The 27,533-nt window shown below is 40.4% G+C and overlaps 1 protein-coding gene across 1 annotated transcript in view; it reads right to left on the bottom strand.

Moving 5' to 3' along the window:
• LOC144082458 (piezo-type mechanosensitive ion channel component 2) overlaps positions 1-27,533 on the bottom strand; it is a 32,179-nt gene that overhangs the window by 2,522 nt on the left and 2,124 nt on the right. Inside the window, exons 2-51 of the mRNA XM_077609644.1 lie at positions 27,323-27,418; positions 25,116-25,217; positions 24,958-25,003; positions 23,359-23,518; positions 23,095-23,296; positions 22,801-23,014; positions 22,529-22,694; positions 22,342-22,434; positions 22,178-22,219; positions 21,990-22,101; positions 21,742-21,896; positions 21,040-21,306; positions 19,894-20,002; positions 19,666-19,793; positions 18,899-18,958; positions 17,643-17,791; positions 17,414-17,578; positions 17,189-17,230; positions 16,151-16,183; positions 15,931-16,040; positions 15,656-15,831; positions 15,410-15,586; positions 14,585-14,749; positions 13,799-13,999; positions 13,514-13,718; positions 13,170-13,271; positions 12,708-12,873; positions 12,386-12,629; positions 11,857-11,953; positions 11,274-11,433; positions 10,719-10,808; positions 10,501-10,589; positions 10,130-10,195; positions 9,938-10,047; positions 9,593-9,707; positions 8,839-8,913; positions 8,582-8,748; positions 8,298-8,497; positions 7,105-7,263; positions 6,335-6,607; positions 5,990-6,248; positions 4,357-4,545; positions 4,072-4,270; positions 3,133-3,265; positions 2,893-3,040; positions 1,611-1,825; positions 1,375-1,533; positions 1,137-1,284; positions 878-1,066; positions 109-201 (exon numbers count right to left, since the gene is read on the bottom strand). Coding sequence (XP_077465770.1) covers positions 109-201; positions 878-1,066; positions 1,137-1,284; positions 1,375-1,533; positions 1,611-1,825; positions 2,893-3,040; positions 3,133-3,265; positions 4,072-4,270; positions 4,357-4,545; positions 5,990-6,248; positions 6,335-6,607; positions 7,105-7,263; positions 8,298-8,497; positions 8,582-8,748; positions 8,839-8,913; positions 9,593-9,707; positions 9,938-10,047; positions 10,130-10,195; positions 10,501-10,589; positions 10,719-10,808; positions 11,274-11,433; positions 11,857-11,953; positions 12,386-12,629; positions 12,708-12,873; positions 13,170-13,271; positions 13,514-13,718; positions 13,799-13,999; positions 14,585-14,749; positions 15,410-15,586; positions 15,656-15,831; positions 15,931-16,040; positions 16,151-16,183; positions 17,189-17,230; positions 17,414-17,578; positions 17,643-17,791; positions 18,899-18,958; positions 19,666-19,793; positions 19,894-20,002; positions 21,040-21,306; positions 21,742-21,896; positions 21,990-22,101; positions 22,178-22,219; positions 22,342-22,434; positions 22,529-22,694; positions 22,801-23,014; positions 23,095-23,296; positions 23,359-23,518; positions 24,958-25,003; positions 25,116-25,217; positions 27,323-27,418 — 7,220 coding nt within the window. The remainder of the gene's footprint in view (positions 1-108; positions 202-877; positions 1,067-1,136; positions 1,285-1,374; positions 1,534-1,610; positions 1,826-2,892; positions 3,041-3,132; positions 3,266-4,071; positions 4,271-4,356; positions 4,546-5,989; positions 6,249-6,334; positions 6,608-7,104; positions 7,264-8,297; positions 8,498-8,581; positions 8,749-8,838; positions 8,914-9,592; positions 9,708-9,937; positions 10,048-10,129; positions 10,196-10,500; positions 10,590-10,718; positions 10,809-11,273; positions 11,434-11,856; positions 11,954-12,385; positions 12,630-12,707; positions 12,874-13,169; positions 13,272-13,513; positions 13,719-13,798; positions 14,000-14,584; positions 14,750-15,409; positions 15,587-15,655; positions 15,832-15,930; positions 16,041-16,150; positions 16,184-17,188; positions 17,231-17,413; positions 17,579-17,642; positions 17,792-18,898; positions 18,959-19,665; positions 19,794-19,893; positions 20,003-21,039; positions 21,307-21,741; positions 21,897-21,989; positions 22,102-22,177; positions 22,220-22,341; positions 22,435-22,528; positions 22,695-22,800; positions 23,015-23,094; positions 23,297-23,358; positions 23,519-24,957; positions 25,004-25,115; positions 25,218-27,322; positions 27,419-27,533) is intronic.

Below are 27,533 nucleotides of genomic sequence, written 5' to 3' on the forward strand. Positions count from 1 at the left end.
AATGACCAAAATGTAAGATTTTGAATCAATTATTATCATATCTAATTCATTCCGTTGAATTGATTGAATTGGACTTTTGCTTTGTTGGGGAAAAAAAGAAGAGCTCACTGGGTAGGTGGCGTAGATTTTGGTCAGCCGGTTGAATCCGGCTTCGGAGTATGAGACCAAGTTCTGCTCCTGGGCGCTCATGGTGAATAGAGGCTAAGAATGCACAAAAACATATCATTTGAATAACATGAATTGGACGTCAATTGCCGTGAATAGCACCGGGACGGGACTTCACAAGAGATGAATACAAAAAAAAAAAAAAAAAAAAAAAAAATTCCCAGAGGAAAACCCACCAGGTTACACTTATTTGAATTTTTTTTCTTTATTTATAATGTGTTTTAATTCATTGATTGATTTTTTTCAACACTAATGTTATGCTGATTTTTTTGTATTTGTTTTTTTTATTCATTTCAGATTTTTAAAAATCTGAAAATAAATCCATAAATTCACTATCATAATCAAAAACATATTTTTAAGCAATATATATATTAGATTAGATAACTTTATTCATCCCGTATTCGGAAAATTTCATTGTCACAGTAGCAAGTATGTATATATACATATATATATATATATATATATATATATATATATATATATATATATATATATTTTTTTTAATTTTTTTTTTTTAAAATTTTTTATTTTATATTTCCCGAATACGGGATGAATAAAGTTATCCAATCCAATCCAATATATTTATATATATTTTTTTCCTGTAGGCTGCAAGGTTTTTTTGGTTTGGTTTTATGTTCTAAAAACACGTAAGAAAAATATCTTTAATGCGTGAAAGGGTTCATCGAGAGAAAGCAAGTGAACGACTCTTCACCTCGTAACCAGCGATGCTGAGTTCAATGGACACGTCAACCGGCTGATTGGTGACGCCGGCTGCCGATTGGACGAGAGACATGAAGAGCAGCGGAAACCAGATGATGCCGATGAGAACAAAAATGAGGACTCCTCCCATTCCGTATTTCACCACCTTTTTCTTCTTCTGTCCCGGCGTGTGGGGAAATTTCTGAAACAATGGGGTCAATAAATGGGCTGTCAGGGAGCAAATGAGCGCCCATTTATTTTTATTTTTTTACCTTTTCCGACTCCCTCCAGCACCTGAGGATGAAAATATTGGCATAGATGTCTTCCACGCAGATCCAGCTGGACAGGGACAGAGTGGTGTCGGTCCACACCCAGTCCATCACCGCCCTCAACTCGGTCAGGAACGGGACCATGCGAAAGCTGAAAGCGGCCAGGAGGATAAAAGGTCAAATCGTCTCAATCAGAGGGACGTCCCGTTCGCCCGTGGACGAAAAACGCCACGCCTCGTACCCTTGGAATAGGAAAAGGTTGAGGTAGTTGAAGTTCTTGGTGAGGAAATTTCCCAGGATGCGATTGGGGTAGCCGCATTTGATTTGGTACGCCGATAAGCCAAAGTAAATACACTTGACGAAGTACCACAGCTGGGCCACGGGGTTACGGTTGAACCTCCTGGACGGAGAACCCAATGAAAACCAGGACGGCATCAACCGCCGGTCATCGGCACTAGAAATAAGCGAAGCCTTTACCTTTCGGTGACACCGGGCAGGATGAAAAACATCCAGAAGTGGATGCCGAACACCAACACCACTTGGAAAACGCATTTTCCCAGCAGAGACTTCTTCAGGTAGAGGGCCCGGTCTACGATCATGGTACCGAACTGGATGAGCAACATGACCAGGAAGGCTTCGGGGACCTGGTCTTCGGACAGCGACTCGGTGATGTCGGCTGCCGCTGAGTACTTCTATACACGCAGAGACCAAAGTCAGTGCTACCTGATAAGGTCACGGGTGGATCTAGAAAGGTATTTAGGTGGTGGGGCCAAGGACCGGGGTGAGAATAAGCAACCTTATTGGAGGGTGGCAATTTTTGGTGGAACGTATTGTCAAGTCTATGGACGATTGTACAATTTTCTGCGACGAGCTCGAGTTTGCCACCGGTAGCGTCGGTTTCATTCCCGTCGGCTGATGCTGTGATTGCGAATGGTTGTTAGTCTCGATTTATGCGCGAGGACTGATAGGCAATGTTCCCTCTAAGCTGCGCGCATGCGCAATTGCGCACTACTCTCGTCTTCTCTGCGCACAGCAAATCATATGGAGCGCACAAAATAAAATCCCCTTTTTTTTAGCTGTGAGGCCGACGCGCGAACCACTCATCCGCTGGGCCGCCCATTCATAGATATTAATCATTACATTTTATTATTACTAAATCATTTATGTGTAGTAGACATACACCTGCTTATGGCAGGTGTGATATTGGTGTGTGCCCATAGCGAGCAATGATGATGTTGCTCACACCGGTACTCAGTGTGCTCAGGGAGGTTGTCTTTCTGCCCAGACAAACAAAAAAATTAGAGGGAACATTGCTGATAGGCGACCAGTCTGCAGGTATAGGCTCCCGCACCCCGTGACTCTGACTAGGTTAAGCAGTGTTAAAATGGAACGAACACCCTGAATCGGTGGCCAGCCAATCACGGGACAATCATTCACACTCATAGCTAGGGGCAATTTAGAGAGATCAATTCGCTTAGCATGCATGTTTTTTTTTTATGTGGGAGAAAATCAGAGCACCCAGTGAAAACCCACGCAAGGGACATGCCAACTTCAGACAGTGCGGACCAACCTGAGATCGAACCCTCGACCCCAGAACTGCGAGGCCCACTCGCTAGCCACTCAAAAACGACATTTTCATCGACTTAGATTTAATGGTGCTTAACAAATTCACGTATCGATTAATATCCATTAATTGTTATAACCCTAGCGTTGCATGCAGTCAGTTTTGGGCATTTCAGGGAGGTCAATGTCACTTTACCCCAAAAGCCCAGTATCCATAAATGGTGACGATGAAGTTGACCACGTCGATGAGAAACATGAGCGCGTAGACGTCACACACTGGACTGTAGTCGGGGTGAATGATATCGTAAAAAAACTGCCTTATGGGTAAGTAGATGTGAAGGGCTCTGGAAAGGAACACAAGTTTTAGATGGACAGGTTCTTTTGGAAGACAAACTTGGTGACATTTTGATACACAGACATTATTTTTGTTACTCACACTTCAATGATGGTGGTTTTAGCCTGCAGCATCCGCTCTCTGATCTGCTGCCTCATCCTCTGTCGTCTGGTCAGAGGGGCCTTTTGGCGACGCCGCCTTTTCTTCTTGCTGTTCTCCCTCTTGGGTTTGTCCACTTCATAAAAACAATTCAATTAATAAATATATCGTCCCAGATGAAGATGCCATTCAGTAGTGGAAGAAGAACTGTTTGGAGTAAAGAAATTTCTGCACTATACGTTGCTCATTTTTTCTGTTGGGTCTGCGTCGAATACTGAAGTGCAACCTATGTATGTTTTATTTTTTATTTTCTATCTCTCTGACCACAACAGCCTATTATTTTGATTTTTTTAGGTTATTGTTATCTGAAAAACTTCTGTTAACAGATGCTTCTTTAGCTCGTTTTTCGCCATTTTACTATTGTTACTCTAAGTCACATGTGTCAAAGTGGCGGCCCGGGGGCCAAATCTGGCCCACCGCATCATTTTGTGTGGCCCAGGAAAATAAATCATGAGTGCCGACTTTCTGTTTTAGGATCAAATTAAAATGGAGTATAGATGTATATTAAATTTCCTCATTTTCCCCCTTTTAAATCAATAATTGTAATTTTTTAATCATTTTTTTCTGTGTTTTTAGTTCAAAAATCATTTTGTAAAATCTAAAAATATATTTAAAAAAGCTCAAATAAACATTGTTTTGGATCTATAAAAAACGGAATATTCAGGGCTTTTAATCCAGTTATTTTAATCAATTTATTTAAAAAAAATCTAAATATTATATCTAAAATGATCCGGCCCACATGAAATCGAGTTGAAGTTAACGCGGCCCGCGAACCAACCCGAGTCTGAAACCCCTGCTCTAACGTATGTGTGTTCTTTGTTTGTAATAATTAAAAAAAAAAGCCCTCCCAAAAGTGCAACTTAAATATATTTTCCTGTTCACCCTCCGAGTCTGTGGAGTTTCCTTTCTTCAGCTTGTGAAAGATGGAAGTGGTGGACGACTGCAGAGGGAGAAACTTGAGTCGGCGGCGAGCTGGTTTCTCCTTTTCTCCTCCACTAACTTTCTTCTTGTCCACCTTCTTCTTGAGCTTCTTGAAGAAATCCGGCATCTCCACTTCCTTGTTGTCCCACAGCCCGTGACACTGTGCCGTTATGAAAACCAGTACACAATATTTTCCTGTCACACACACTTTAACCCTATGAAATAATCCAATTCATTTGGGTTAACCTTGAGAATGGAGCGGTGGAAGAAGAGAGCGAGCAGCTGAATGAGGTCGAAAAGGACGTAGCCGTCCTTCTTCTCCACCCCGATGATGTTAGGCAGCGCGAAGGGACGATCGGCATTGATGCCACGGTAGGCCGAGGTGGTCCAAGGGAAGAAACCAAACTGGAAAAAGTACTTCACCACCACGTTCAGCTGTAAGAAACACAAGAGTTTTGTGGGATTAATGCAACAACCAAGTGTCATTTAGTTGGGATATTTTCAAGATGTTGAAAGATACATTTCACATCGCAACGTTCATAAATTTGTTTTCAACTGAAGACAATCCTGACATGATGTACTGGTATATTCCATGACTCCAATTTAAATATTGATAGATGTAGCCAAACACTCCCTCAAATTAAGACAAACATTCCTAAAGCCACTAAAAAACAGCATATATTTGAATATAAATCTCCTAAAAGTACTTCAATACTACGTCTACGGAGTCTACGGTCCTTTGGAGTGTGCAGGACACTGCTGAGGACTTTCTACGACACTGTGGTGGCCTCTGCAGTGTTTTATGCAGTGCTTTGTTGGGGATGCGGGAGCACGGAGAGGGACAGGAACAGGCTGAATAAGCTGGTCAGGAGGGCCAGCTCTGTTCTGGGCTGTCCTTTGGACTCTGTGGAGGAAGTGGGAGAGCGGAGGATGCTGACCAGGATGATGTCCATCATGGACAGCACCTCCCACCCCCTGCATGAGTCTGTGGAGTCCCTCCGAAGCTCCTTTAGCAATAGACTGCGGCACCCTCATTGCAGGAAGGAGCGCTTCCGCAGATCCTTCCTCCCATCAGCTGTCAGGCTCTTTAACAAAAAAATGGCTGTGTGTTAAGACCTACCGTATGCATGCATGTACATTTATGTGTATGTATGTATGTATATATGTCCTAAGCAACACGCTTACTTAATTATATATTTATTCATGTATTTATTTCTTGACCTACTTATTACCTATCTATTTATGTCTAAAATGCCTTTCCTATTCCTGCATCCTCACCCTCTTGCCACTGGAACAACGAAATTTCCCGAATACGGGATGAATAAAGTTATCCAATCCAATCCAATCCAATACTATCTAAATATTAATGATGGGCACCAATACTCCCTAAAAGTAATCCTAACATTCTTAATTCAACGAAATACTCACTAAAAGAAATGTACATATTGTATTGCAATGCTCCTTAAGTTATTTAAACATTGATACATTTATTAGTATAGTCCATAAAACTAATCAAAATGACCTCATGGACACATGAAATCCCACTGACTTCTATTAGTAAATCATTTTACATAAAATCTAAAACCTTCCCATCCAGTATTTCGATTCTAAATACTATTGATGTACTAAAATACTTCAAAAATGTCATTTAAAGACAGTATTCCTGCGATAAGTGCAACGATGTACTACAAAAAAATCCCAAATACTCTAAAGAAAAGTTATCTTAAATACTCCAACATATATTCAATGACCTAAGACAAATCTTAAAAGTTACCTAAATACTAAATAAAGTATGAATTTAGCAAAATTTTGCACATTTTTATTTTTAAGAATAAGTATGGTCTTTTTTTAATTTAAAAAAAAATGTATTTTGGTGTACCTCCGTGTAGATGATGGCAGTCATCCAGAAGCGTTTGGTGGGCCGCGGCACGGACAACATGGCCCACATGAAGATGAGGATGGGCAGAATGAGGGAGAGGAGCGACGCCGACACAATGTGGTTGAGGATGATGACAAAGTAGCACAGCATCTCCGACTTGGAAACCATGGTATTGTAGAGGGCAAAGATCATCTTGAGCGGCCGCGGAAGCCTCAGGAAGAACTTGTCTGACTCGGAGATCTCCTCATTTTCAAACATTCTGCAATGAAAGTTGAGCAGAAGGAGAGCAGATCAACCACTTTCAATTGCAGCGTGTATGTGTTTCATTGTTGTGTGTCGACGGACTTGTTGAGCAGCAACTCGCTGGCGGTCAGGTTCCTCGTTTCTTGGCTTAGAGGTCTGGGTGCATCCGAGGCATCCGTACTTTTTTCCAAGTCGTCCTCTCTCCAGCCAAGAGACGAGCATTCTGGGTACTCTTGCTGGGATTCCCCTTGCAGCTCCTCGCACTCGAACCTGTCATCTTGTTGCTCCATTTGGGGCTCATCTTTCTCATGCCACTTTTCATCCAAATCTTCTTCTCCATCCTCTTCTTCCTCCATGTTGTTTGACTCGGAGTCACTGAGAGAAAAAAAATAACTTCAACAGTAAAGAGAAATTCCGTTCCAGTCATTTTATTTATTTATTTAACAACATTTCTGGACTATAATTCGTATTTCTGTATTGAAAAAAAACTCAATTTAAAACTCAACAATTAACAGGAAGCCATTCTCATCAAATGGGAATCAGATAACACACACACACACACACACACACACACACACAGAAAGTATTTCAATATTTCATCTTCACACGGACCTTTTGTTGCCAAAAAAATGACGTGACCCCAGAACAACTTCCCATTTGTAACACAAGAGCAAGCAACAAAACAAATTTAATCTCGGACGGTTAAGATTTTTTTCTTGTAATTTACAATTTTAATCTCCCAATATTGTAATGTATAACTTCATTCTACACTTGGCATTTTTGGGCTATTGAGACTTCTACGTAAACTCAGTTTTGACTTGTAAGCCAAAAAATGCACGATTCATTTGTTTCCATTTTTCTTCCCTCTTCACCTCGGTGAGAGCTCATCGACTTCGCAGGAGGCCCAGTCAACGTTGGCAGACTTGCGCAGCCGCTTTCTGAGATGGTTGGCCACCGTCGTCACTGGCGGTTCGTCCAGCTCCTCCTGCGTCGGCTGCCGGGAACCCAGCATGGTCTCGTCTGTCATGCAGCTGACAGGCCATCAGGGGAGAAAGCAATTTAAGACATGTGCGCAATGTTCGCATAATGTGTTTATTTTTGAACACGCATCTTATTTTAAAGAGCACATGTCTGTGCTCTGCCTTATTATGTGGGAAGCCAACAAAAACTCCACCAACATAAACGTGCGGTGAAAGCTGCTCATTAAGTGATACGTTGATCTTGGACACTTCAAACGTGCGCCGCAACTAGGTGCTTCAATTCGGTGCCCTTAGGTGGTGATGGGACGTGAGCCGCCTCCCTCTCGAATCAGTGCCGATCTTCCCACCCCGCCACCAACATTGTGCCGACCGAATTTTAGCATTTTAAGAGCAGCAGCTCTCACTGTCGCCCTTTTGTGCTGGTGTGTTAATACGCACACACGCAGGCACATATAAACGAGATGCTATAAAAATAATGTTGAATTGTAAATATGTGGTCATGCAACATACATCAACATTAGTAAAAAGAATAAATACATGTCAGGTTAGATCTGTTTGACTTGATTATTTCTTGAAAAGCTGGCAAATGCAACACCGCTCATATTTACTCATATAGGGCGCACTTAAAAGTCTAAAATTTTTCTCCCAAGTGGATGGGGTGCCCAATCAGTATGCACTAAATTCAAGATGCTGTGGATGTCGCTGCATCACGCCGACAGTTTGACTGTCTGGGTACATTGCTTGGTGACGCACTATATTTATTTCGTGAAAATGGCATATCATGTTCAAAGCATGACAACATTAGCAATCGGCGATGACCGAGACCATCCGGATTAGAGAGAAAATGGGGAATACGAGATCGGTTTTAGAAAAAACATACTTTTCCGGTACAAAAGTTGTTATACGGCGTACACAATTTGAAATGATAATAAAAAAATGTATAACATATGGGGAAAAACGTACAAGATGACAGGTAGGGCTGGCATGTTGAAAAAGCAAGTGAACCAAAAAAGGTTGATGTGGGAAGTTGGTTGCTTGATAAGTAGGAGCAAAGAAAGCTTAAGCACCCTCGGTTTATGGCATACCTGGAGACGCTGCTGGCCCAAGACATTTTGGAGGCCTGGCTTTTGAGTTTGACGTAGGCATGACGGGACGACGGCGGGGCAGGCGGTGGCGAGGAAGGAGGCAGAGAGTCCTCTAGGTCTCCAGGTGTGGACATTGTGTTCTGACGGGACAACCAGCTTTCGTAATACTGCTTCACGCTCTGCTGGCTCACCTCTTTGCCCTGAAGAGCGAAGGGGAAAGCGGTAGACGGAGACGCGGCGTGAAAATGTGCCGTACGTATAAGTGGCATGGGTTGGGTTCTCACTTTTTTCTGCTGCTGGCTGAGTAGAGCTCTCTCAAAAAGCAGCACTTTGGAAATGTCCAGATTTTCTTTGCAGAACGAGTTCAGACCCTGAGTCAGGTCATCAAGAAGCGACTGCAGGAACACCACGCCAAATTTTAGGGTGTTGACGATGCGCTGGAGGATGTTTTCTGGAGGAGAGAATTGTTGCTTAGCCACTTTTGGGGGGGGAAAACAGTTGAATAGATGAGAAATTCACAGCTGACTTGTGTATTTGTTACCTTTTTCTTCTTCACCTTCTTCCTTCGTTGTGCTTTCGTCGAGTTCCTCATCGCTCGAGTTCATTCTATCAATACCTAAAAGAAAAGGATTTCCGGCATTTTACAATAAGAATATTATTCAGATCATTAGCAGTCCAAAACAACTTTTCTTTAAAATTTAGGCCAAGTAAAATTAAGATATTAGTCTAGGTCAGGGGTTGGGGACCTTTTTGACAAAGAGAGCCATAAAAAAAATCATATTTTCTGATGTTATTCCTTGAGAGCCATACTCCAAATTTAAAGGTCAAAATACATGTAAATGGGTGTCTATTTTTTGGGGGGGAATTTCACCACTTTTAAAGTGGAAAAAACTGAATACTTTTGTCAAAATTCTTATGCAGTTGCCAATCAATGAGAGTATGCATTCCAGTAGAGTCAAATGCAAAATAAAATGAAGATTAAAGCAGCTCTGGACGTAGTATCTCAGCTCTGTCACCAGCGGTTTCAATTAATTTGCTCGCGGTTTAGCGAAGAGTCACATGCACCCATCAAAAGAGCCGCATGTGGCCCCCAAGCCATAGGTTCCCTACCCCTGGTCTAGGTTTTATGACAAGAAAAGGTATGCGGGTCAAGATTTTTCAAGGATAGTTTGTTGCCATGAGACAATTTTTCCAGTAATTTGGGACATCTATTATCTGAAACTTTCTTAACATTAAACTGTTTTGTGATGTAAAAAAAAAAAAGAGATGAGTCCTCCATTTTCTCGTGTTCTCACTTTGCTGTGCCTGAAGTTTGGCTTTCTTCTTCTCTTCTTTCTTCAGTCGTCTCTTCTCTCGGCTCAGGTCCTTCAAAGCTGATTTGGAGCTGGTGACCCAGGCGTTGTAAGCCAACTAACAATACACAAGTGGACCAAATACATTTCACATTCAACTCTTTTTTTCTTGGCAGCAAGAGACATCTCATCCATTTGATCAGAGCCGATGCGCCTCATCGTCATGGCACAAGTCCAACGAAAGGCCTCGCTGCCGGTTCAAATGGATCAGACGTCCGTCACCGTCAATAGCGGCCGATTTCATTTCACTTTTGACTCCTCAGCTTTTTTTCTCTGCTTTCCTCAAACCTGAAAAGCAGACTTTTTCTTTGGAGCTTCTTCTTCTTTCTTTTCTGGATCCCCTTCTTCTTCCTCCTCACTGTCACTCTCAAATAGGTGGTAGCCACAATTGTTTTCCACTGCGTGAAACAAATGACCAACGTTATATCAGTAAAACTTTCCTATCCTGTAGTTCGTCGTGCTTTTGCTTTTATCGTGTACCTCCCGGGCGTGACACCCAAGGCTTCCACCATTTTCCTGCATCCCTCTTTGCCTTCTCTTCATCATCTGAAAATAAATCCATAAATTGACTATTATAATTAAAAACATATTTTTAAGCATGATATATTAGATTAGATAACTTTATTCATCCCGTATTCGTGAAATTTCATTGTCACAGTAGCAAGAGGGTGAGAATACAGACACAGGAAAACACATGACATTTTAGATATGAATAAATAGGTTATATTATATGTATTTCCTGAATACGGGATGAATATATATATATATATATATATATATTTGCAAATATGAATGTATTTCTATTTTTATTTGCTGTCGCGTAACAGATTGCATTCATTATCTTGCGTTACCCAATTTCTCTAAATTCTGATCCGAGGGAAGCCCTAATTTGTCCCCCGGCGTAGGTCGACTCCTCTGTTTGGATTTAATCTTCTCCATCCTACGGGAAGATGCAGAAAGTTTACAAGTGGCTTCTAACGTTTGTAGGAAAAAGCATTAGGACCTCTGGGTATTACACAGACGGAATAAAGAGCATTGGATGGATACAGAATGACGGGCATCATCTTACTGTTTCTTCAGTGTCTCCACGGATTTCTTCTCCATCTCTAGCCGGGCGGCCACTTGCTTTTTGACCTTGGCCTCAAAGAGCTCAGCACCTCTTGGATGTCGACAGAGATATTGAGGAAAAAGATACAGTAATCCCTCGAATATCGCGGCTTCACTACATCGCAGATTTTTTTCTGGGGGAATTTTTTTTTAAATTTTTTTTTTTGCAAGTTCATAAGAATGTGAAAATTCACGCTGAAACTCGCAAGCAGAAGCCACTCCCCTGTCCTCCGCCAGCTACTAGGACTCTGAAGTTAAAATATATATATATATATATATATTTTTTTTAAATGGGGTTGACCCTACTTCGCGTTTTTTTATTTATCGCAGCCATGTCTGGTCTACATTAACCGCGATAATCTCTTCACGATTAGTCAGAAACAGAGCCAGTCCTGCACTGAGGGACGGCCTTAATTTGTTTTGCAATCGTAAACCATCTTTCCAACTTTTTAATGAACGTAAATACCCCTTTTCTAAACACATTGATTAAGATGAACTTAATTCTGACTTTACGAACCTGGAAGCCAATATCTTGCCAGACTTTAGATCAGCCACCACAAAAAGGAAGTAGTAGCTGAGGAAGACCCTTCTCTGGGCTAAAAGGACGGTAAAACAGATGGCGTCCCACACAATGCCGGCCTCACCCTCGGGCAGCTCGCACTCCTCGTCCGGTTCAGCTGAAGAACACAAACAAAAAAATCCTTTAGCTTAAAGAGGCTACCTTCATGATCCGAGCGCCTAAACGTACGAGTTTTTCACCATACAAGCATCGTCACGAGACAAAATCAATTGCATTATGTGAACGAATTTTCACGATACAAGCGACTGCTCAAATTTTGAAAAGCCATTTATGCCCGTTATTGGAAATACGAGTAGCTTGCATCAACCGAATCCACGCACTTATTAACTGGAATTCAATCATTATTCATGGAGAAAATATATTCATGATAAGCGGCATTTTCAAGCTTGGTCGTGGAACGGATTGTAGTCGCAACATAAGGTTCCATTGTATTACAAAGTTATTAGACTACATATCCAAAATTTTCAAGGTATCTTAGTAATACACATCAATGTCAAAGGCTGGAAATGGCGACACCTACGGACATCGTAGCCTTTTATGGTGCAGAACATACTGAAGGCCTGAATTAACCAGCAGCCATTCTTCAACAGACTGCCCAAGTACGCACAGGAACCAAGCTGGAGAAGGAAAAAAAAGACATATAACACCAAAATACAACCGTATGGACACAAATATGAGCAAATTGGGTCAATACGGTTCATTCATTCTTTTATTTTCTGTACCGCTTATCCTTACAAGGGTCACGGGGGGTGCTGGAGCCTATCCAAATCGGGGGACAGCCTGAATCGGTGGCCAGCCAATCGCAGGGCACGAGGAGACAAAGGACAACCATTCACCCTCACACTCATACCTAGGGGAAATTTTGAGTGATCAATGACTAGCTTAGCATGCATGTTTTTGGGATGTGGGAGGAAACCTGGAGAAAACCCACGCAAGCCCAGGGAGAACATGCAAACTCCACATCGTGAGATCACCGCGCTAATCACTCGGCCACCGGGCCGCCCGTAGTAATTGTAATTCTGAAGTACTAAGCGTCTCAATTGACTCACCGAGAGAAGGTTCTTCATTGCGATCACGAAGCAAGTGTAGCCAATCAGCCAATCCCAGAGGCGCAAGATGTATTTGACAGGTTGCATCAGTACACTGCTTCCAAACAACATGAAATAGAAGCAGGCCACCAGGTAGCCCATGCAGAAGATATTAATGCGAGTGGTGCCCGTGATGAAAATGAGGCACAGAACCAGCCAAAAGAAGTAGCTGAACACAAACACCTTCACCATGTCAAGGTAGGACCTGCCAACAGAGAAAAAAAAGTACATTTGCAAAAAGACAGGACCATTTTTTTTTGCATTCTGTGCACTTATTCCAGACCTGCAGTGAAGGAAGTTGTCAACCGGTATGAATTGGTTGCATGAGCTGGGGTCCAGACTGCGACTGATCTCTACGTTGTCTCCGGCTAACAGTCGTATTGCCGCCCTGTTCTCCTCCTCAAAAACCTGCCATTGCAAGGATGAGCACAATAGCAATAGATGGTCGTCTGCACCAGGGGGACAAGAGACAGAGAAATCAATTCGCTGTCTGAAGAGACACGAGACATTTTTTTTTGGGCTTCACATTATCGTGAAGAGGAAAAGTCCTAACGCTGTAAGTGTTTAGACTGTGTGGATGCTTACAAGGTCTGTTACAATTTTTCTTTTCAGCTAGGCGACTGTAAACATAACATCAACTTTAATAATTAAAAAATATTCACTCTATTTTCTTCGTATTTTTTATTTCTCTGTGCTTGATGGTGATACAAATATAAGCCCCGGAACAATTTTTCAATATACTCACAGAATATGAACAAAGGATTAGGACTCTTGGCAAAATCTGGCATGTAAAACCATTTGATGACATTGGAGGTCAAAGGTTGAACTGCAGTCCTCCAAGGGTAATCTAAAAGGGAACACAAGCAAAAATATGAATATAAAGCATCATCATTTTACATCAGTTACTGTGGTGCTTGTTCAAATTAGCATGAGCGTGAATTGTAGCTCACCTAAACTAGCGACAGACACAAACAATCAAACTAAAATTCAGACATAGTACAGGCAAATGAACACATTTACTTGACCAAATGTGAAGGAAATGCCTTTCTTAGTTTAAATATGTATTTTTTTTCCAAAACGAAGTCATACCGACACACAGAGCAGGAGGAATGCCGATGCAGAGTAAGTACTGCAGGACTATGAGACCCGCTGTGAAGCAGCAGTACTTTGGCCACACCTCCCCGATGGCCTTCCTGCGGCGCCGCGACACGACCGCCATCAACGCGAAGGAGTGAAGCAAAGCGTAGAAATCCATCCTTTGACCGACCACGTTGACCGCCACAATGAAACTCATCTAAAGTGCCGCAAATGGAATGTGAACGTCGAGGAGCCGACGGAAAGGGACTCCCTCTTTTGACTCAAACCAAAGCTCACCTCCAGGCCAAATTTATAGAAGAAGAAGTTGATATAGTATTTGACGCAAGGCCCTACGCCGTGGTCCAGGTGCTGCCGCGTGATCCCGTGGAAGAGGATGCCGAAAGGTGGCGCCTTCAGCTTGTTGTGAAGGCGGAAATAGAGCTGGTGCCGATGGACCGTGGCCTCGAACGCCAGCAGACCCAACACCATCAGATGGTTCTAGCACAAAAAAAACAGAATACGTGGACTACTTCAAATCATGTGAAAGAAAATAACGACGGATTTTCACGCTGGAGGAAAAAGTAAATGACGGATTTTCCGCAGTATAAGGCGCACCGGATTTTAAGGCGTACATTCAACGAATGGCCTATCCTAAAATTTAATTCATTTATAAAGTGCATGGGATTGAAAGACACAGTAGTAGTAGGTAGTGGTGGTGGTAGTGGTAGTAGTAGTAGGGAATTGTAAAATGCATCCACTAGATGGAGCTGTAGTAGTCATAATAGTAGTAGTAATTAGGAGTTGTGTTATATATCAACTAGATGGAGCTGTGCTAAAGGGAATTTTATACAATGATAAGCCAATGTTGATCCATATATAAGGCGCATCGGATTGTAAGGTGGACAGACGGCGTTGGAGAAAGTTTTTTTTTGTTACGCCTTATAGTGCGGACAAGACGCTATATCAGGTTTGGCCAACTCTAGTCGTCGAGAGTCGCTATCCAGTGGTGGAGGAAGGCATGGAAAACAGCGCGGATTGCGGCTCTCGAGGACCAGAGTTTGCTTGCGCTATATGATATAGTACCCTGAGACACGGAAGGATTCGTCCTTCGCACTTTAGAAGCGCACCACACCAGTAGATGGGATCCACAGGCTCAATGTAGAGGATGGACCGCTTCAGTAGCTCCATCATGTTCCCTCTCATCTCAACTCCAACTTCCAGGCCAGAGATGTTGGATGGTAAAATATTCTGAGATATGAAAACAAAATACAGTAGTTTAAAAAAGGCAGTCAGGTTCTGTGTTTGTTTGTTTTTTCGTGCCTCTTTCTTTACTTGTCTTGCAAACAAACAACTGCAAAAAGCATAGCTAAAAAAAATAGCACGGGTGTCATATCATAACAAGTAATAGATAACGGTGGTGCAACACATGTAGAAAGACAGTATATGACAATAGTCACAGGGGGGAGGTTTATTCTTTATCTCTTGTGAAGATTATTCTTATGGCCGCAGTTTATAAAGTGTTGGTCAATAACATTCCAATTACTGTAAATATATAGAAAAAGGTATGATGTTGTGTTGAAAACATTGTTTAATTCCGAATTAAGCCTGTCTGTTTGAGAGTGCTGGTTGTCATTTTGAACACCATGTTGTACATTTTCATCATTGAGATGGAGAGAATCACTGTAGTAATTGTCCTCCATTTTGGTGGGTTTGAATTACGTGGTCATCGAAACCAATCCAACTTGTATCTTAATGCACTATTTTATTTTATTTTGATGCTGTTCACCCCTTTGTGTAGTATTAATAATTCCTACTGTACAAACACAATAAATAAAGCTAGTTTTGGTTGAGTCAGGTTCAGAAGAAAAGTCAAATAATACGACATCCTCTTGAGGACAATGCACTCACTGCCGTGCAGTTGGAGGAGTAGTCGAGAGGTTTGATGACCTTCAGCTGGTAAAACATTTTGCACACCACCATGACACAGGCCCACACAGCGGACACGCTGGACGCCGTTGGCCGCAAGCGTTGAAAAGGGATGGCAAAAACCCACAGGACCAAGAAAAGGGAGTTCATAAGAGAAACCTAGAAACCAAGAGAAGCGGACAATGGCACCAGATGACGGCCGTAAAACTTGGCCTTTATTTCGCCCACCTCTTTCAAAGAAACCCAAATGATGCCCGAGGAAATAAATTTGAAGCCATGGAGTTCCATTAATCTCCAGCTCAGCTCCTGAAGTTTCTGGATGCCCAAGAGAGCCTGAATGAGGAGCAGGCTGGCCCGGTTCACAATCACAATCCACTTGTCCTCACAAATGTTGTCTATCGTTTCTAGGAGGGACACAAAAATCCAAGAGTGTGGGTGAAAAAAAAGCTTAATTGACGCTGAATGATCATAAATCACAAATAAAACAGACATAAAGCTACAACCTTCTTCCTTCATCTCCTCCTTCTCCTCTTCTCCTTCTGAGGTCATCTGCACTTGAACGTTATCCAGAGTCTCCTGACTTTTTCCGCTGCCCACGTTCTCCTTCCGAAGTCTATACAAAGACAAAGCCATTAAAAATGAATCATGGATATTATTCAAAATGGTCTGGAATAATACGTAATGTTATAAGTAGCACAAAAGTTTTAGTCGTCAAATGCCTACCTTAGCCGTAACTTCTCAATATTTTCTTTAATACTGGAAAAACAACAAGATAAGAGTTAAGAGAGGTTACGCTAATTGCTTTCGCATTTTGTGTCATATGCTCAGAATAAATTAAATGCTGTATTTTTTCTAACTATAAGTCACACCTGAATATAAGCTGCGCCAACCAAAGAATGCACAATGAAGAGGGGAAAAAACAGTAGATTGCACTAAGAGCTTCTAATTGATCAGAATCCAATAATAACATTATTCTATATACTCCAATCTGTCTAGTTTTTTTTTAAATAGATGGTCATGTAACAGTGACATCATAAAATTGCAGTTTGACTACAGTTTATACAGAGGGTATTGGGTATTAGCAATGAGTTTGGGTTTGATTTATTTAATAAGGGACAGCACATATTAATGAGCATATTCATGTTAATGAACATATATATGTAAATATGTAAGATTGTATCCGAGGGCCAATTTACATCTTTATTCCGTTGTGTAGGTTGAAGATAAACAATGACACATTCTAGACACACACACACGCACACGCACACACTTGGCACAGTTTTAGAAAGCGTTGTGATCGCAAATTCGTTCGTTTAACAGCCAGGCTTTAAAATGATTGGCGAAGAGGTTTAGAGACAGGAGTTCACGTATATTAAATGGTATTGAGTTGCAGGTATGTGTGGTGCGGACAGAGAAGGTGCTTTGGCTGAATGCACTCTTTTTTTAAGGGAACTACACAGTCACCTCTAGAGCCAGTCCTTGTTTAATGTGTTCAAATTTTTCTTTGTACAAAATCTTGCAGTGGAGGAGGAGCTTCGTGATCAATCTCGGATCTATTTATGTCTAAAATGCCTTTCCTATTTCTGCATCATCACCCTCTTGCTACTCTGACAACGAAATTTCCTGAATACGGGATGAATAAAGTTATCCAATCAAATCCAATTTATTTATTGACTTTAAATTTCTGCTTTCTACTGATTTGACTTTGAAGCATTTCTACCTTTTTTTTGCAATTCCATGCAAAGAGGGATAAATACTTACAGGTCAGAAATCATGTTGACTGAACTGCTGAGTTCTTCCTCTCTAAGTAAAAGATGGATGCGAGAAAATCATTTGATTGTACACGTCCGGTTCGCCATCAGACATTCCCAAATTCACGCACAAATAAAAATGTAAGGTTCCACCATGCACCACACACCCCCATTACTCCCATTTGACACCACAGTGCTAGACTCTTTCTCAATAACAGTTTGTTTTCCTTCTCACCTGGGAACTTCCCGGACAGGAACATTGTCCATGTCACTGAGCGTGAGGAAGTCAGAGTTGAAGTAATGCAGCTGAAGAATACAAGCCAAGAGGAACGCTGCAGGAAGCAGGATGCGGGTGAACAGCTCGACTGTGTCATAGCGTTCCAAACCCAGATCTCGAAGACTAACGGAGGATACAAAGTGACACTCCAATTTCCCCCAATCGGCCTCGCGTCAACTCGACTCACCCATCCTCGGACATGCCCAGTATCTGTCGGAATAGCGCCGACACGCTTCGGAACTGGTACATGTAGATGGCGATCAGCACCAACATGGAGTAGCCCACCACCACCGCCCAGAACATCTTCAAGTATCGACGCCACAGTTCAAAACGAACCTAAAATATAGAACATAAAAAAACGTGATCAACTTGTATTAAAGATTTTCTTTTTTTTTTGTAAAGTAATGATTTTGACAAGAAATATTGAATTGAATGCTTTTATTGTCATTATACAAGTATAATGAGATTTAAAGTTTCACCACAAAATGCACAAATAACAACAAGAATCAGACAAAAAAAAGTAATAAATAATAAATAAATAGTTAGTCAACAACATAAATAAGTAGGGAAGTGCACAAATTATAACAACAAACCAACAACCAAACAGATAAATAATCAATAAATAAATGAGTAATAAATAAATAAGTAGCTAACATAATAAAGAAGTAGTAGTCAACATAGATAAGTAGTCAACAAGATAAGTAGTCAACATGAATAAGTGGTCGCATAAATAAGTAAGTTAGCAGCCTATGGAGTTTTAGTGCAAGTACAAGATAAGTCTTGATTCGGTGTTCCGGGGTGCAGAACTCGAGTTGAGTATGGTGATGACTCTTGGGAAGAAACTCCCTCAAGTCTGTTTGTCTTGGCTGTTATGGCCCTGTAGCGCCTGCCAGAGGGCAGCAGGTTGAAGAGGTGGAAATAAACACTGAGTTTGTCTATATTTCCTTAACGTTTCAGTTTCTCGACACAAATTGGCAGACGAAGCTTTCGCCTTCATTCGGTAAATTGTGAATTTTAATGCTAAGATCGTTTCATGAATTTATACAGAACTTGTTAACGAATCAATACGGGATCATTAAAGCTCTTGTTTACCTATTAAGGAATTACTGTCCCGACCGCAAAATGCAAATAGACCACAGGGTTGCTGACGATATCCCAATAGAGAATTAATGGTGTCTTTTGCCCGCCGCCGTTTCAGCCATTAGGCATTTGTGTGCTAAGTGAGCAGCGTGTATCTAAAAGGTCAGCAGAAACGCAAGAAGGCTGAGGAAAACCAGGAAAAGGCTAGCAAAAAATGGATGTGGGTGCATTTAGGACTTGAAATCAATAGAGAAGGCTAATTTGACTGTTTCTCAGTCTCACGAGGTTACAAAAGAATATGCGTCAGAAATGTACACTTTGATTGAGAGGTAAGCGGAGCAACCACAACGAAGAACATAGTACCTGGTAGAGGACGACGAAGCAGAGGAACAGGACAATGTAAAGAATCTTGTACACGACCACCTGAGCAAGACATACAAAGTCAAGATTATTGGAAATACGTAGTACATTTATATATTCCCATTTTAAAATGGATTGGACATCTATTTCCAACAATGGCAGCCAAAGAGTTAAGCTATAAGAGGTCAAAACAGATTTATACAAAATAAAATAAAAATCTAGGCAAAAAATACACAGGGTCCACACTTTGAATTTCTTTCTTCTTTAGAAAAAACTAAATTAATAGATTGTACTTTGTTTTGAATTATTTGTATTTTCATTACTAACTCATTTTTTTAAATTTATGTATCATTTGTTACTCTTGAAAAAATATAACATTCATTTAAATACCATTTTAAACATTTTTTTTCTCTCCAAAATGATCTTTCAATTATTACTTTTAAATTGGAATACATGTTAATATATTTTTATAGCCCATTCCAACACTAGTACTATAATTAGATGTCAAATGGAGGCCTCAAAATATTGTCCCAAAAAGAAAAAAAAATCATAAAACTGTAAACACATGATGACACTGCTTGATTGGTTACAAGTAATTTAAATCTAAATGTACTGTACTGCATTTGAAAGAAAGTTAAAGCCACTTGTATATTGTGGAGAGTTTGTCAATTTGAAGTGGTTTTGAGGCAAACATTTCCTAAAATTGTGACGGTATTGCATCTGCATTGGAGTACATACTTCTTTGAACTGTTTAACAAGTGCATGTGTACCGTTCCAGAGAAGCTGACCACAAAGAACATGGAACAACAGAAGAGGATCCAGTATTTGACTAAGAACCCCTTCACCCCCGAGATTAGCATGCCCACTGCAGGAGAAGGCTGGTTTTCCTCTGCCTCTGCTGAAAATGGTTAAAAACAAGGGAGTAAAAGACAGAGGAATCCCTTTTCTCTCTTAAAAAAATGTGATATCAGCTTGAGAAATAAATGGATTCACATTACGTTGGATAACTTTGACTTCATCGAGCGATCTGGACTTCAGATTCTGCTCTTCTTGCCTTTCTTTCAGCTGCTGGCGTAACATCAGCCAGAAGCTGAACGTGTAGAAAACCTGCGTAGAAAGCAAAACCAAACATGCAAATGAATAAGGAGGTTTTTATTAAATAAACAACTAACTAACTAACTAAATTAATTAATTAATAAATAAATAACTAGATCAATAAATAAATAAGCATGTTGCTTATATATATATATACATATATACATATATATATATATACATATATACATATATATATACATACATATATATACACATGCATATACATACATACGTGTATATATAAATATACATATACATACATACATGCATACATATATATATATATATATAAATATACATATACATACATGCATACATATATACATGCATATACATACATATATATATATATAAATATACATATACATACATACATGCATATATATAAATATACATATACATACATACATGCATATATATAAATATACATATACATACATACATGCATATATATAAATATACATATACACGTGCATATACATACATATATATAAATATGCATATACATACATATATAAATATACATATATACATGCATATACATACATATATAAATATACATATATACATGCATATACATACATATATAAATATACATACATATATACATGCATATACATACATATTGGATTGGATAACTTTATTCATCCCGTATTCGGGAAATTTCGTTGTTCCAGTGGCAAGAGGGTGAGGAATGTATATAAATATACATATATATACATCTACATACATATACATGCATATACATACATATATAAATATACATATACATACATATAGATGTCCATGTATACATATTAGTGTCAATTTGTTAAGTGACCCATGGGGGTTTGTACGGTTAAAAACAATTCTAAATAGGTTAGAACGTCCAAGAGTCTAGGACCTAGACTGTCAAAACACTTAAAACGTATAGGGAAAAAATCCCAAGTCTGCATATATTAATGCTGTTTTTTTAGGCTTGCTCAGCTTTGGCAAAGATTGGTGCAAAGTGCCACTCTAAAGAATACCCAGTTTTAGATCAATCTTCTGGCGAATCTTAGTGTCACCTTAGGTCCCAAGTGGATGCAAGGAGCAGGGTGATAACTGTTCAGGTCAAAGTCCTCGATGACAGCCGGAGGCAGGCCGGGGTACAGTTCGGCCCGGCTCAGGCGCAACCCACTGACGAAGCCAAGAACTACCAGAACTGTGCCGTACGCTGCCAGGAAGGGGGCGGACATCATGGCGTATCGGCGCCGATCTCGCATCATCCAGATGATACACGACCATATAAGCAGGGCAAAGGTCAGCCAGTTGGTGTAGGTTATACTCCACACCTTCAGAAGAGAGGGAATGTATAGCAAAGTTGGTTTTATCTGCCATGCTTAAAGGTTCCCGTAAATGTAGTAAAGCACGGGTACATCTACGTAAATTTTGAATGTCGTAAAAAAGTTCCCCAAATTTTTTGGGACTACTTCAGAGGGTGAGGAATGATATACTACAGTGGTACGTACCCCTACAAAATTATTAGCTTCCAGAACTTGGATTTTTCGTAAAGAGAGCCGAATTTGATCTGTACCGTAAATTCCCTAGCATTTACGCTGATATTGTTACATTCCCTTATAATGAGTCCACCACATTTCCTGGACTTGTACCGCACTAATGACAATGATTGCACTCTAAAATCTGGGTTGTATTTACAGCATGGGCGCTTGATTTTTTCCATTCAATTACGATATCGTACATTCCTAATTTACAGTTTGCCTTCCTACCATCATGATGATGAGGCCGCTGACATAGCTGTGTTTTTGAAGCAGCCGTCCAAAGACGACCAGACCGCTTGGGCCTGATTCAGAAGGAGAAATTTCTGTCAGACTCGCCAAGGACTTGTCAGTCCTCTCCATTGTGCAGTGTTGGCTCTCTGTAGCTAAAGGGACAAAGGCAGAAGGCAATAGCATGTTTGCATTTAACGCAGCAATTAACACATTTTGAAAGATGATTAATATTTGATTTTATCTACCATGCGACGGTGAATTTATGCCTTCATACTCCGAGTGTGGATAGCAATTGGTGTATCCGCCATCCTCTCCATAGACTCCATGACATGAGATGTCTCTCATTAAGATCATGGCCTTTGGAAAAAGAATACATACAGTAAGTGAAAAATCGGAACGCCTATAAAATATTTCAAGTAAAAAAATCCAGTACCTCGTCAGGTAGATACGTTTCCTCATCTGTGCTGCTCAAGAGCTAAAATTGGAAAGAAAAAAAAACATTTATTTGAAATGCTTTTTTTGTGTAAAGAATGCAAAAGCGGGCAGTTTATAACAAATCCCTTTAAGTACACAAGGTAGACATGATTTATAGATTACATCATGCTTATCTCCTGAGATGTAGACAACCCTGGAGAAGCTTGGAGGAACATCTGGAGTGTAAATTGGACTATCTTCACCACCAAAGTTTTCCTATCAAAAAAACGCAGGCACCCAAAAAAAAGACCATGTATCATACAATAAAATAAAAATGCATTTCAAAATGATAAACCTAACATTTACCAACCTCATCAGCGATTTGAACCCATTTATGTAGCAGTGTAACCAGCGTATAATACAACAGCAGCAAAACAAAGGGGTTGATGAAGTCCGGCCAGCTGATGTCGGGCTGGAGACCGATCGCGTAAGGGTCGGAACTGTTAGTCCGAATCACCCCCGTCATTCCGAATAGCCTAAGACAGACAGATGAATTGAATTCCATTGGATAGATATCCCCACAATAATTTGCACATTCCTCTACTCCGTACTCAATGAATTATTCATTCCAAATCCCGGTACCTTGCAAAGACATCATCAGGTGGTACCAGCTGCTGGGACAGGGGTAGCTGGTAAACATAGAGGGCTAAAAGATGGCCTCCACTGAAGATGGTCATCATCACACAGAGACAGCTGAATAGAAGCAGGCTGATGGATCGGCCCATTACCCACCACCACACCAATCCGAGGAACGTTCCGAAATAGACGCCGGAGGTAAGGGAAGGAAGGGTGATACCTGGAAATGTCCATCCAGTAAAAAAAGCTCAAATTCCAGCATTGGAACAACCCCAAATGTAGAGACCGGCTACACCTTACCGGCCAGTCCCAGTAGTAAAGTCACGACCACTTTGCCCGCAGTGTTCATGATAGTCGACAACAAGAGCCTAAAGCCAGCCGCAAACATCAGGAACTTTTGAACAAACTGAGGTGGGGCTGACTCAGCTGGTACCGTGCTCTCGTCTGAGCTGTCCGAGCTTTCGCTCCCTTCGTCAGACTCCGTATCAGAAGTTTCTAGGTCCTGCCCGATGCCAAACATGCCGAATCAGGTTCCTGGTTTTTGTTTTGAGTCTGATGTGTTACCTCTGAGTGAGAAGGTGGGATCCCATTTTCGTGGAGGTTGACCTGAGGTGCTGCTCGTAGTAGTTTTCTGAAAAGTCTTAGTATGAAGAGTGTGGAAAGCAGAAGGCCAATGTCTGGCGCTAGCAGGCGCGCAATGTTCCCCGGGTCGACTGAACTGAATCTACAAAGGCCACCAAAAAGAAAACAGTCACATTTGACCAATAATGGAGATCGACCGATACCGATGATTAGTAGTTAGAGGAGGCCGATGACAGATATTTGGAGCTGGTATTCATTTGCGGTAAAAGCGTAAACATCGGTGTAAAAAAAAATCATAATGAAAGCCTTGAATTTTAGAGAACTGTATTGTATCACACAAATATATTTAATAAATATATTGACATACTAAAGAAATAACCAAGTAAAAATTATCCATTCTACCCATATGTTGAGAAACTTACAACTTTTGTTAATGTATGTTGCATAACCATCAATGTACGATGGTATCCGGACATTTTGTCTTTTTTTTTCTTTAATAAAGAATATGTGAATTTCCTTTGTCTTCTTTAATAGTGGTTTAATATATCCCCTTGATTTAATATACCACCCCCCATTTAATATACCACCCTTCATTTAATATATTCCCTTCGAGTCAATGATGATGACAAAGCCTAGGTCCGATTATTATTATTATTATTATTATTATTATTAAGGTTAGGCGAACTGTCTGGCGACAAAGTATCCGGTCGATGAACTGTCCGGCGACCAAACGTCCGTTCAACGAAACGGACAAAGTGTCCGTCGACGAAACGTCCGGTCACGATGTAGGATTCAACTTGTTTCCATTGGTTGTGTGCGCGCGTGTGTGTGTGTGTGTGTGCGTGTGTGTGTACGTGTACGTGTATGTGTACGTGTGTGTGTATTTCACGCGGAACTGAATTTGGAGACAGGACAGTTGAGACGCGTGTCATAACTAACAAGGGGTGCCGAATTGAAGGAATAGTCGCGGCAAGTCTATTGATATGTTCGAGATAAAAGATCCAGCGCTTCCAACCTCCGTCGACCCCATTTAAGAAGTACCCTTGTCCCATTTCAGGAGTTTTATGTTTCCATCAGGAGAAATGCGATTTGCGCAATATCGATATAAAATGTTAAAAAAAAAAAACAACGTAGGACAATTTAAATCAAATTTATTATCATGCTCGGATGATTCACAATGCACTCGTGTTACTGAATTCATCTGGTTTACAGTGCAGTTGGTGGTGTGAATTTCGAGGCATTTCAATTGGAAATTTGGCACTTTTCCGAAATGGTTGCTCCTAAAAAAAATTAAGTGACAGTTTTTGGGATTTTCAGAGTTTAGGTTCTCAGGGGTCCCGGAGTTTGCATTGCTTGTCCGGAGCAAACTCCTGAAATTCCGGAGAAGTTGGCAGCTCTGAAGATCCCTTAGCGAGCAGCTGTGACAGATCGTTTATGTGAGGCTAGAGCATGAGACAGCAGACACTACTTTAATTTTATTTTCGCTTTTCCAATAATCGCTCGATCTATAATGACTAATTATATAATCATTTTGACCATCCACCGAAGAAACCAAGTCAGTATTTTCTTGGGAGTCCTTACCTCACGATACCCACGTGATAGAGGACATCCTCCCAGAAGCCACTAACTGTTGAAAAGATCGGCAGGGAAATCAGAAAAACTGGTCAAGCCACTTTGTGCTGTTAGACAGTGATTTCGAAAAACATTAAAAAAATTGCCCATGTATTTTTTTTACCTACCCTCTATTGTGATGTAGGCAAAGGGAATCTGCATAAAGCACTGCAGGGTGAGGAACGTCAAACTAGTGTAGATGATCCTCCGCAGGAATCCACCCGTTTTACCTTTGGAGAATGATAAAGATGGAATAATGTTTTGTCAAAATACCCTAGGGGACAAATGTATTTGTGCTAGCTACAGGAAGCAGACGTCCAAATACGGATATTCCAAAACAGACTTGTCCTTGTGATTGCCCATTGATTTCACCTGTTGTTTCCCACCCCTGGCGTCTCTCCTGCTCGTTGCCTCTCGTGTCACCCTGGTGTTTCTGATTGTGTTACTCCTGTCGCTTAACTAAATCAAACTCAAACTCAAACGGCACTGCACGTTTTTTGTCAACGTTTTTGTTAAAGCATGAATTTTTATTGCATTCACGTTTTACTTTCACTAAGTTTACACAAGAGCGTATGGTTATTAGCAATTTAATCGCTCACTAAAATCCATACCTGTCAATGTACAAGTTTTTCCCGTTTTTTTTTTAATCATTTCAAATTATGTACGCCGTATAACAACTTTTGTATGGGAATTTTTTTTTAAAGTACGTTTTTTGTTAAAGCGATCTCGTCTTCCCCATTTTGGCTCTAATCCGGATGGTCTCGGTCACTGGTAGCAGATGAAAACGTCATCGTTGATTGCTAAGGTTGTCATGCTTTAAGCATGATATCCACATGCCATTTTAATTATATAAATATAGTGCGTCAGCAAGCAATGTACCCAGACAGTCAAGCTGTCGGCGTCATACAGCGACATATACAGAATCTTGAATTTAGTGCATACAAAAGGCACACCAACTGATTGGGCACCATGTTCACTTTGGGGAAGATTTTAAACTTTTAATTGCGCCCTATGTGAGTAAATATGTGCCGCGTTGCATTTGTATGGTTTATTATCACTTAAAAAGGGGAATTGCAATCATTAATAAAGGGAGTGATTGGCTAAGGTTGACAGGTTTGAAAATCAAGTGTATTTTTCCAATTTGGTTCAGTTTGACCCGCGACAGATTATTTCTGTCTCATTTCTGAACCACTTCATCCTCATTAGGGTTGTGGGGGGTGCTGGAGCCTATCCCAGCTGACTCCAGGCCAGAGGCGGGGGACACCCTGAATCAGTGGCCAGCCGATCGCAGGGTACAAGGAGATGGACAACACACTCATACCCTTACCGAGAGGCAATTTAGTGTCCAATCAGCTTACCATGCATGTTTTTGGAATGTGGAAGTTAACCCAAGTACCTGGAGGAAACCCACGCAGGCCCGGGCAGAATAATTGTACGAAAAATTGTTCCACCAGTGTGCTAGAATGGGTTGTTTTACGTTGAGATATCCAATTGTAGCCTTCCGCTGCGTTTATAATGACAGGGATGGATTGTACATCCAATTCATGATTTTCGCTGAGCTGTTGACTTTGCTATTGATGTTTGAATTTTTTCCTAAAAGCTTCATATCACTTCCACCTCTCATCTAGAATCGCATGTAACTTTCTGAGTAAGCGGTCGTCTCGCAAACCCACGACGAGCAGACCTGTACAAGCATACACGTGCAGGATGTTGCACACACACTCGGGCACTTAGGCCAAAGATAGTGAGCTCATATTAGCAGGGTGAACATTATTGTGGGCTGAATGGAGCTTTAAGAGACACACAGACTGAAAGGCAAACAGTTTTTAGATGGACAGTAAAAGAAAGGTAAAATGCTGACTTCACATATTTCAATTCCTCACTGTAATTACCAAGCTATGTATAATTGATCTGACTACTCCCACACATTCCCTTTTACAAATTATGTGTGTATGTGCAAAACAAATTTATCACTAAGAATTAGCGAAAGTAACTTTTTTTTTACTGGTCACTTTTTTAAGTTGAAGCACTGCAGAATGATAATCAGTGGGCATTATTAATTAATGGTTAAGCCACTAAATTGTAAGGCTTCATTCATTATTTTATTACCTTTATTAGGATTGATTTAAAATAATAATTAAAATGTGAAAGGTGCATGAGGTATATATATATATATATATATATATATATATGGACAGTATATATATATATATATATATATATATATATATATATATATATATATATATATATATATATATATATGTATATATATATAGGTTCCATGTATATACACAAACAAACAAATATTGTTCAAAACAAGGAGGACTCTCACCTTTCATTGTTACCATATTTGGGTTTGGCATCAGCGGCAACATAAGTAGAAACAGGAAGTAAATCACGGACAATCCATTGTATCGGAAAGAGGCAGCTGTATATAAGAAAAAAGTAGAATTTTCACTTAATTTCAGTTAACTACAACCATTACTGAAACATTATCCAATTTGGGGTTTTCCCTTTGGTGATCCACACCGTTTGTGCAGAAC

Source organism: Stigmatopora argus, chromosome 1 (genome assembly GCF_051989625.1).
Source record: "Stigmatopora argus isolate UIUO_Sarg chromosome 1, RoL_Sarg_1.0, whole genome shotgun sequence".
NCBI lineage: Eukaryota > Metazoa > Chordata > Actinopteri > Syngnathiformes > Syngnathidae > Stigmatopora > Stigmatopora argus.